At 40.8% G+C, this 10,297-nt stretch overlaps 1 protein-coding gene across 3 annotated transcripts; it reads right to left on the bottom strand.

Moving 5' to 3' along the window:
• Positions 1-1,380: 1,380 nt before the first annotated feature.
• On the bottom strand, positions 1,381-9,203 carry VMA21 (vacuolar ATPase assembly factor VMA21). Of its 3 annotated transcripts, none has more exons than XM_082444900.1 (4): positions 9,006-9,203; positions 8,597-8,857; positions 2,351-2,460; positions 1,381-1,783 (listed from the first exon to the last, which is right to left on the bottom strand). In XM_082444900.1, the coding sequence occupies exons 2-4, from the start codon at positions 8,704-8,706 to the stop codon at positions 1,641-1,643; spliced, it is 363 nt and encodes a 120-aa protein (XP_082301026.1). In that variant the 5' UTR covers positions 8,707-8,857; positions 9,006-9,203; the 3' UTR covers positions 1,381-1,640. The 3 variants fall into 3 exon arrangements, with proteins under 3 accessions (XP_082301026.1, XP_082301027.1, XP_082301028.1); XM_082444901.1 differs by having other exon boundaries at positions 8,597-8,821; XM_082444902.1 differs by lacking the exons at positions 8,597-8,857; positions 9,006-9,203 and adding an exon at positions 8,327-8,524.
• Positions 9,204-10,297: the final 1,094 nt, after the last annotated feature.

Below are 10,297 nucleotides of genomic sequence, written 5' to 3'. Positions count from 1 at the left end.
GAGACAGTGGCATGGACATATATATACTACCAAATGTAAAATAGATAGCTAGTGGGAAGCAGCCGCATAGCACAGGGAGATCAGCTCGGTGCTTTATGACCACCTAGAGGGGTGGGATAGGGAGGGTGGGAGGGAGGGAGATGCAAGAGGGAAGAGATATGGGGACATATGTATAACTGATTCACTTTGTTATAAAGCAGAAACTAACACACCATCGTAAAGCAATTATACTCCAATAAAGATGTTAAAAAAAAAAGACTCAATAAATGAAAGCTATTACTATTTAAAAAAAAAAGAGTAAAGGTAGAATGTGCTTTTTAAGAAAACAGCCAATAACCACTCATCTGAAAAAATGCAAATAGCCGCCAGGTAAAATTGGCAGAATTTGAACTTAAACCAAACTTTTAGTATCAAACTAGCATTAAGAAATGCACACAGGATGTAAACCAAAATAGTGGATATCTCCAGGTGGCAACATTACAGGGAATTTAAATTTTCTTCCTGTTTTAATATGCACTTTTTGGGGGTGTGTTTTTAGATTGCACACAAGTAAGTACCAAGTGGCTAGAAAGAACACAGACCAAGGATACGAAAGTAAAACCACAGGGTCTTTTTCTATCAGAAAGGACCTCAAGGATTATCTAACTTAGATACATTATCTATCGATGTATCTGGGATATAACGGCACTGATTTAAAAGACTAGACTAGAAATTCCAAGAATACTTCCTGGATGATAAAAATAATCTATTTTCAGGATTTTTTACACTCCCTAAGTATGCAAAAATCAACACGTTTAAATGTAAATTCATTCATATACATTATTAAAAAGTAGGAAAAAGAAATTTAAAGGGAGTTTACACAACCTTGTAATTAAAGCGTAAGTTCATTGTTGAATGACCAGAGCAAAGCAGATTGTTACAGAGTTTGTCTGAAAGCAGGAGGCTGGCCTGCAAGGGGCCTTTAGGGAGTAGGCTGGGTGCCTAGTCAGGTAGCTCTCTTTGCTTTGCTGTCTGCATTCTTAAATAAACCCAGTCCTTTTACATGAATGGGTGTGATTCAGCCTAGTTTCCCCATGAAATAATGTAATGAAAGATTTCTATTGACGAGGGATTACACTTTATGCAAAATTTCTCAGTGACATTCAGATTAATTCCAGTGTCCACAATTTAAGCAATTTCCAATATGCATTTACAACCCAAAATCCAATGACCTGGTATTTTCATGATAGTTAGGAAAAGTGTTCCAGCGAAAAATAAAGTTTAGATTTGCTCCACTATGTACATCTGAATATATCCAGAGGAGTAAAACTCAAAGCCAACCAAAAGACGAAATGCTATAAAATACTGTTTTGTTGTAAGATAATCAAATTCTTCCCAGAATAATGTGTAACTAATTTCACATACTTATTTGTAACCAATTTAACTTTTCCAAATTCTCATTTGCAAATGAGAGGCTCATACAGTTAAAACTGATGATACAAACCATTGTTTTAGAAGGATCAAAATTTACACTAGTCAAACATGATTCCATAAGATTGATTTTAACATGTTCTTTCAACTTTATTAAAATCATCAATACCCCAGACGCATTTACCATTTAAAAAAAATCAATTTAATGCTATCAAAAGGTGATGTTCACTTTAATCCTGTTTGCCTTCACGCCACTGCCGTGAACCTTCATTCCAGGCCACATAAACAAAGAGGGCCAGCACCACGTGGACGGCGACCACTGCAACAATAGCAGCATAAAAATAGCTGTCCCTATTGGACATCCCAAAGGCGCCTATCGAGAGAAAAAAAGTTTCCATTTTATTCCAAAATGTATCAAAATACAAAAAACAAAGCATACTAATTTTTATTAGCTATATATTTAACTAGTCAGACAATTAAAAAGGAATGCTTTGCACAGTGATAAATCAAGTATTCACTTAAAGATTTGAATACCTTCTACACAAGAAGAACATTATTTTGAATGAAAACCACAACTGATCACTTCATCTAAGGACTCTGACATTAAAAAAGGGAGCTTTATTTTCTCTTCCTTCCAATGTCTTCCACCAAAGGTACATTCCCCCAAATTCCTCCTTCCATGTCAGGCAACTCTTGCTCTCAAAGGGCTGTTAAAAGAAAGGATCTGCAAGCTATTCCACAGAAAACCATAAGCAAATATGACGTCAAACTGAAATAACCGAGTGATGAAAGTTCATTTCATGCAACGTGATTTTTGAAAAGCAAAACAGAAGAAGCAAAATTAAGAATACCCAGTTTAAAGATATAAAGAAGTCATAAAAGCACAGAATCTCAAATATAGTTAAGGGAGAAAATGTCTTGTTTTATGGTCTAGGATTACCTTCAAAAACATAAGATTTAGTCGTGAAATATAACCCAATAGGTACAGTGATCATTAAAGCTGTGAAGAACAGGAGCGTCTTCAGAGTGGATGCTAATGAACTTTCATTTCTGGAATAAAGTAAACAAAGAGAAAATCAGAGCCTGCACAGCCATTTCCAACTACTCTTGTGTCCATAAATGCTATAAATACCCACAGAAAAGATGCTGGGAACACTGCCCCTGCCTTGAAAGCAGTGGCGAGAGGAAGAAGGGGCAGTGCCAGGGACTCAAAATTAGAAGATCCTAGAAATCCAGCAGCAGATCCAGTGTGAAAGGAAGCACAAAGTGCAAAAAAGTGGTCTGTAATCGCCCAAGTGCTATGCAAATGTACACGATTTACAGAATTCACAATGGAGGTAGCAAGGGAGAAGATACACAGAAAACAACTAATGAACGTCCCTTCACAAAGCATCCTATCAGTGGCTAGCTGAATACAGTACAGACAAGGTTTGAGAATCTCCAAAGAAATAGGAGCCTAGAACAATCTGAATGCAGCTGAAGGAAATTTACTCAAATTTCTTTGTAATTAAATAGCTAGAGTACAACTTAGACGGCCTTCACAACATGGATGCATTAAAAGTTTGATATCAAAACACTTTTCGTTCAGTGAATTCTATTCTTCCAGACTATTTTAAAATCAATGGAAATATTGCAATGGGAAAAGTTTTGTTCCAGAATACAATAAAATGATTCTGAAGAATGCAATTAAGCTTTTAAAATTATATTCTTAAAGAAAAACAAGTCAGATAAACTGTTACTTAAAACATTAGCAATGTAAACATTATAGCCACACCCGCTTGTCTATGCATCACCTAAGACTTCATGGAGCTAGAGAGGCAGAGCTTAGTGGTGGCGCCAGACCACATGGCCCTCAAAACCTAAAATATTTACTAACTGGCCCTTTCCAGAAAAACTTTGCCAACCCCTGATGTATACTAACTATTCCAATTACGTTAAAAATGTGTGCACATGAAAAAGGACTCCAGATTAATACACAATAATAAAGTTATTTCCCCACTTTCAAATATTCCTTAATGTTGTTTTACTGATAAGTAGATATACGTCAGCATTTGTCCTAATGCACTGTCACAAATGAGCAGCACACTGACAGTGAAGCCGCAGTAAGCTTCCAGCAACCCTGGACACACATACCTCAAACATACCACCTCACACATTACGTTTAAACGCAGTAAGCCCTACAGCTTTTAACCTTTAGATAAAGTCCTTAAATCTAACCATCCTCACACTACCTTGTCAGGGAGGAAGAAATTTTCCTCTACCCTCCTGGGTTCTTCCGGCTGTTCTAAGAATTAAATTGACATGAGACATATTAACAGGAGAAAAAGCAAAGTTGAGTAACATGTATATGTGGAAGAGACCCAGGAGAACTGAGTAACTCGCCAAAATGGCCGAAACCGTCGCCTTAAATACCATCTTCAGCTAAAGACAAAAGAGGATGTTGCGGGTAGGGGTTGGGGACTTCAAAGGGGAAGAAGGCAATTCATATGAAGATGGCAAAGCAAATGTTTGGTAAACAAGTGTTTGCTAGGCCATGCAGTCTATGGGACACAAAGTGGACTCCGGTCTCTATGCCCCATTTCCCCCACACCTGGCCCATATTCTTTGCAGGTATCTCTGGTGATAGCTCTCTTCCAGGAACAGGCCCTCTATTTAAATTTTTGTAGGCAATTAAGGGGAAGGTCAACGTTTCTTCCTGAGTCTTTTGGGCCTTGACTGTTTTCAGTTTGAAATAATCTGCACACCAAAGAGACACTTCGGGGTGGCAAGTGCTGCTCCCCTACAACCTTAACACACGTCTAACTTTATGCTCGTAGTCAACACTTGAACTTAATTCTTTCTGGTAATACTCAGCAAGAGGTTCGTTTTTATCTATATCTCTAGGAAGAATACAGCCCAGCCTTCAAGGTCCCCCCAGAATAACCTCTCTTCTAGGCACCTTTCCTGATTATGCCAGCTGGAACGATTCATCGCTCTGGGATCCAACCACACTTAGTTCATGCCTGTTGTTACAGCACTTAACATGACAGCTTGTGTCCTAGCCAGTCCTGCACATTCCTCTGTACCCCTAGACAATCCAGGCAAAGGAGTTCTTATAATTGTGTATACCATTACAGAAGAGGCTTCTGGCAGGCCACAAAGGAAGGGAACATTTCACGTTTATACCAGTGGTCTACAAACTTTTTTGACTGTGCAATCCATCATTAAATAAAAGTTTTGAGCACATACCCCCATACAGGCATAATGATTTTTAAAATAAATTATCTATACACATATTACTCATGCATTCTTTAAAATATAAAACACATGCAAAAACAGACACTACAAAGGATAAGGTTAAAAAAATTTTAATTTATGCAGAAATTCTACTATTTTCTTTCCATACTTCAATGAATCATCTTTTAATACATCCCACTTTGGTGATCACTGAGCTATACATTCTCATCTAATATACATAAGCTCCCTTACACTGTTTCCTAACAGAAAAATTTTAGAAAAATTTATTGTGTAATGTTCATGAATAATATGAGTGTCTGCAGGAGTTCTATATAAAAAAATACAAAAAGTCATATCCAAAGAAAACAAAAACACTAATTTGAAAAGATACATGCACCCCAATATTCACAGCAGCATTATTTACAATTACCAAGATACAGAAGCAGCCTAAGTATCCATCAACAGATGAATGGACAAAGGAGATACGATATATATATGTATACACACACACACAGACACAAACATATCAATACATACGTATAATGGAACACTACTCAGCCATAAAGAACGAAATTTTGCCATATGCAGCAACGTGGATGGACTTGGAAGGCATTATGCTAAGTGAAATAAGTCAGAGACTGTATGATACCACTTACACGTGGAATCTAAAAAATACAACACACTAGTGAAAATAACAAAAAAGAGGCAGATTCACAGATATACAGAACAAACTAGTGGTTACCAGTGGGGAGGGTGGGAGGCGCAATACAGGGGAAGGGGAGTGGGAGCTAAAAACTATTGTGTAGATAGGCTACAAGGATGTATTGTACAACACGGGGAATGTAGCCAATATTTTGTAATAACTATGTATGGAGTGTAACCCTTTAAAAATTGTATAAAAAATTAATACATACATACATACATAAAGTCGGTATTTGGCCAATTCTTTTGTGGACCCCAACAAAAAACTTGACCTTCATGGTGTTTCTTTGGGGAGTTAAAGTATGTGTTTTCCATATGGACACCAAGGGGGGAAAACCGCGGTGGGGTGGGGATGGTGGTGTGCTGAATTGGGGGATTGGGATTGACATGTATACACTGATGTGTATAAAATTGATGACTAATAAGAACCTGCAGTATAAACAAACAAACAAACAAAAAAAACAACTAATACTAAACTTTCTTTGGGTTATTTGTATGGAAATATGTTAATATAAATGTTTCAGACATTACATGAAATTTCTAAAAATCTTATATGTTCTTGTATAATGTTGTAAATCATAATTCTAGTTATTACTTTAAAATGTATATCTCAGAAGTAACTAAATTTCCTTGTCAATTGCATTATGAACTTTCATCAAATCTTTAACCGTGGTCATTTTTAAGTCTTTTGTCATTACAGACAGTTCTGGGTGTACTCTGATGCTTTTGCAAAAATGTTGCTATAAAAGGGTTTCATCTTCAAGGAATTCATGGAAAAGACTCTGACAAGTACAGGTTTCTGGTAACTAACTATACTGCTGAACTGAATGAATAAGCATTTTCAGAACTCTAATGGAAAACTGATGAATTCATAAAAGTGCTAACAAAAGATCAAGATGAAAAAAAACATTAATTACATGGGACTGAGTGAACTGATGAGGATGATTATAATTTTTGTGACTTTCTGTTTGAATAAAAAAAAAATCCCACAAGGACTCAGAGGCAAAAAATATACAAATCAATTTTCACTGCAAAGTAAAGGAGCTGTTACAGTGGAGGATTATTGGACTGAATGTCAATATTATGACATAGTATGAGTGTATTTCGTGTTTGGTAATTGCAATCATTGTTGCTTTTGTTGTGGTCATCCATTTACAATGCTTGGTGTCAGTTTATTTATCTCTTGTAAAAATAAAATACAGTGTGTGTGTGTGTGTGTGTGTGAAAAAAATAAATACTTAAATAAAATAAAATAAAATAAAGTATGTGTTTTTGGTGTGCAAAATTCAGATCATCTAACCTGATAAAGAAACAAAGCTTGAGAACCTAGAGAAAGGGAAGGTTAACCGGTTCTCCTGTTCTTTAGATCATCTCTTGAATATCTATTATCTGGCCTGGCTTTGAGAAAAGTTTACTATAGAAAAGATGATATAATACCATAAAACTGTTTTAAAGCACACAAAATCACTTATGATCCTACCACGCGAACAGAATCTTTTCTGCATGTTAATTTCTAGCCCCACGCACTCTACACATAGCATATCTTAACAATTTGTAGCTTATCTCCAACTCCTTCTCACCTCTCTCTTTACCTCAAGCTCCAAAAATTTGACTTTCAGTCTCACAAATATAGGACTAAGTACAAAGTTAAGCATACAAACTTTTGAAAACTAGTTTTCAAACTTCCTCTTGTGTTTATAGGACATTTTCTCCTTGCCAGCTTGGGTATAACCGGTGATTTATTCTAAAACAAAGCTACTGATGTCATTCAACTCATTTCTCCTATGTGTCTGATCGCGTGTTACTGAGACTTGTTAGAAATGAAGAATGAGAACATTCAGAATTAGAACTGGCCTCACACGAAACAAATAATTCAGGATGAACCTTACTGTGTCCCCACTCTTAAAACCATCTAGAGTTTACCCACTTCATATAAACTTCTGCAGCAAACATTAAGCAGATAGAGCTTACCATGTTCCCTTTTATGGCAAGCAAGACTTCCACTGCAAGTAGATTTCACTGCAAATTCCATTAGGAAACACTAGAATCAGTCTAGGAAGGCTATACTGTATTCTAAGTGAACTTAATAAAAATACCTGTTGGTAGCGTCACTACTAGACAGTAATAAAAAAAATAAACAAACACCTACATTGCCATTGTGAGAGTGAAAAAGATCACGGGGCTCCAAAGATCACGGGCTTTGGAGTCAGTGGGCTTGGACAACTGCCAGCTTCAACACTTATTAATTGTGTGACCTAACCGTGTGATCTTGGGCAAGTCACTTATTCTGAGTCAACTTCATCGTTTTTAAAAATCAGGAAACTAAGCACTTTCTTAATTCTGATAATGTATGTAACAAAGCACCTAAGCTGAGCCTGGCACACACTGAATGGCGGCTAAACCCCTCCCCATCCTCTGGCCTCGTGAGGTATCAAGAACCACCCGCTCTCTCCTCAGGTTCCCTCTACTCGGCCACCAGCCCCCATCCTACTGACTCCCCAAGTGAAGAAGACTCAAATCAGGGAGAGCCCTTTCTCCCTTCCATTCGTTCATGCGTACAGCAAACATTTATTAAGCCCCGACGATGCAGGCCCTGTGGGGGACACGGAGACGGAGAAGGCCAGGTTCCTGTCCTCAGGGAGCTCACCCTGCAGCGGGGAAAAAGACTGCAAACAGCAAGATCGCAATATAGACAACAGCGAGAAGTGGTGCTAGGCCAGAAACAGGAGCTGAAGGCCCCCCGACCTATCCCCCAAGACCCCGGGTCCCTTGCTCCCGAGCGAAGGGTAGGGGCCGGGCGTGCAGACGCTGCAAGTCCCAACCCACTTCCCCTCTCTCCTGTAGCCCGCAGCTCCGGCCCCGAGGGTCCAGACCTCACGCCCACCCACCGCAGGTCAGCCCGGTCGGCTCGGGCCTTCCCTCCTGTCCCGCTCCCGGCCAGGGCCGGTCCGCCTCGTGCTCCAGGCCTCCGCCCGACCCCGGCCCTGCCCCGGACTACCTGAAGTCGCACGGCTGCACCGCGTTCAGCGCCGCTTTATCAAAACGCTCCATGGCGTCGCCACGCCCGCAGCAGGTGCTCAGAGGCGGGCTGAGCTCGGCGTCCGCGCTTAATCGGCTCCGCGGGAGACCGGTCGAGGCGGACCGCGCCGGAAGTGCCGGCGAGCGCCGGGCGGCGGGCCGCAGCGCGCAGGCGCGGCGCGCCGAGGGGACGCCGGGCGCAGGCGCAGGCGCAGGCGCAGGCGCGGTCGCGAGCGTTCACGTGACTTACCGGCCGGGGCTGCGGGGCGTGCGCCCTGCCAAGAGAGGCCTGCGCTCCAGGAGCAGGCCGGGCGAGTACCCCAGCCACTCCACGTTGAGCCGGGACTTGCCTCGCAGCATGTTCTTCCGGGGAGGGCGGTGCTGCGGCCGCCCCCTGAGCGCGCGCGAGCACTTCTCGTCCCCGTTCCGGCCCCTGTCGCCGAGCTGTGGTTGCGAGGCGACTGGAACAGATGATCTGCGAGGAAGGAAGACAAGGCAGACGACTGGGGTGCTAGGCAACCAAGCAGTTTCCGACGACAACAACAACACAAAAAAGTAGTGCACATTATTCCCCAGTCCTTGAGTAAACGCCTCATTAATTATTGCCCCCAGTGAAAGTCCAGCCGTGGGAAGCTGGGAGGAGTTAGTTTAACACTCACCGAGTCCGTAAAGCTAGGGAATGTCAGAGCTGAAAGAGCCCTTGCTGAGAGAGACTGTTCCAGGCCAGACGCTGGTGATCCCAGCTTCCACTTAAAGTTAAAAACATTTTGCAGCTGCTCAGAAAGCTGCCAATGAGACAACAGGGACTCAAATAGTAAGGGACAGATGGGCCTCCCGGGCTGCGCAACCCGAGAGATATATAAACGAAAAGGGTGCGTAAGCCTAGGGTCAGGCTTGACAAAATTAGGTTGCCACTGGCTGCTAATAAGAGGACAGCCCTTACATGGTCAACGCCTGGAAAGGGCCGCTGACCGCACATCTATTTTCTGCACCACATGGATACAAAGACCACATCTGAAATCATGACTAAACCAGCAGCTTAGAGCAGTGTTAGGGGCCGCGGACCGGAAAGCAGGAAGCCCGGGTCTGAGTTCAAATTACTAAATTTGTAATCCCTCACCGGTCCTCACCTAGACCCTTTGGGGTATAAGAACCACCTAATGCCAGAACTAGAGCAGAATTAGAGAGAATCTAAGCTCATGGGTCAGCAAACTGGCCAGCCGGCCAAATATCTACAGCGTGCCTGCCACCTGTTTTTCTACAGCGCATGAGTTAAGAAAGGTCTTTCCGTTTTCAAATGGTTAAAAAAAAATCAAAAGAAGAATAACATTTCGTCACACGAGAAAACTACATGAAATTCAGATTTCAGTGTCCATAAACAAAATTTTATTGGAACTCAGCCATGCTCATTCTTTTGTATTGCCTATGGCTGCTTTCATGCTACAATGACAGCATTGTGTAGTTGTTTGTGACAGAGACTGTATGGGCCACAAAGCCTAAAGTATTTACTATCTGGCCCTTCACAGGAAAATTTTGAGGATCCCTGCTCTAGCTAATCACCTTGTGATGAGGTCCTTGAACCCCTAGGGATCCATAAATGTAGTAAAGGGGGTTCTGACAATTTTTAATATTTTTAGAAACCTAATGAATTGAATGTATTTACTTGCCATAAGGGATCAACAGCTACTTAAAAACATCACCTTCATTTGATTTTGGCACTAATTATATCACACTGATGAGGTAATCCTGGTTATCTCATGAGAAAATACCCAAATTATTACTAAACTAAAATAAACTATACTATACTTGGCCAACTAAATGTTTTAAAACATAGAATGAACACAAGAGGGAGGGATCTTTGCTTTTTGACTTTGTGTATCTCCAATGACTAGAGAAGGGCCTGGCATATAGTAGGTGCTCAATAAATATCTGTTAAATAAATGGAGTCCAC

Source organism: Balaenoptera physalus, assembly GCF_965194825.1.
Source record: "Balaenoptera physalus genome assembly, chromosome: X".
Lineage (NCBI taxonomy): Eukaryota > Metazoa > Chordata > Mammalia > Artiodactyla > Balaenopteridae > Balaenoptera > Balaenoptera physalus.
The sequence above is the reverse complement of the archived record's forward strand: the minus strand, read 5'-3'. Positions and strand labels throughout refer to the sequence as shown.

Bases quoted from the DNA above. Each gene is read 5' to 3' on its own strand.
- VMA21 (XM_082444900.1), bottom strand. From the start codon at position 8,706: ATGCTGCGAGGCAAGTCCCGGCTCAACGTGGAGTGGCTGGGGTACTCG. The intron at 2,461-8,596 runs GTAAGTCACGTG...ACTTTATTCCAG, and splicing joins ACGCCCCGCAGCCCCGGCCG to AAATGAAAGTTCATTAGCAT. The intron at 1,784-2,350 runs GTAATCCTAGAC...TTCTCTCGATAG, and splicing joins TAAATCTTATGTTTTTGAAG to GCGCCTTTGGGATGTCCAAT.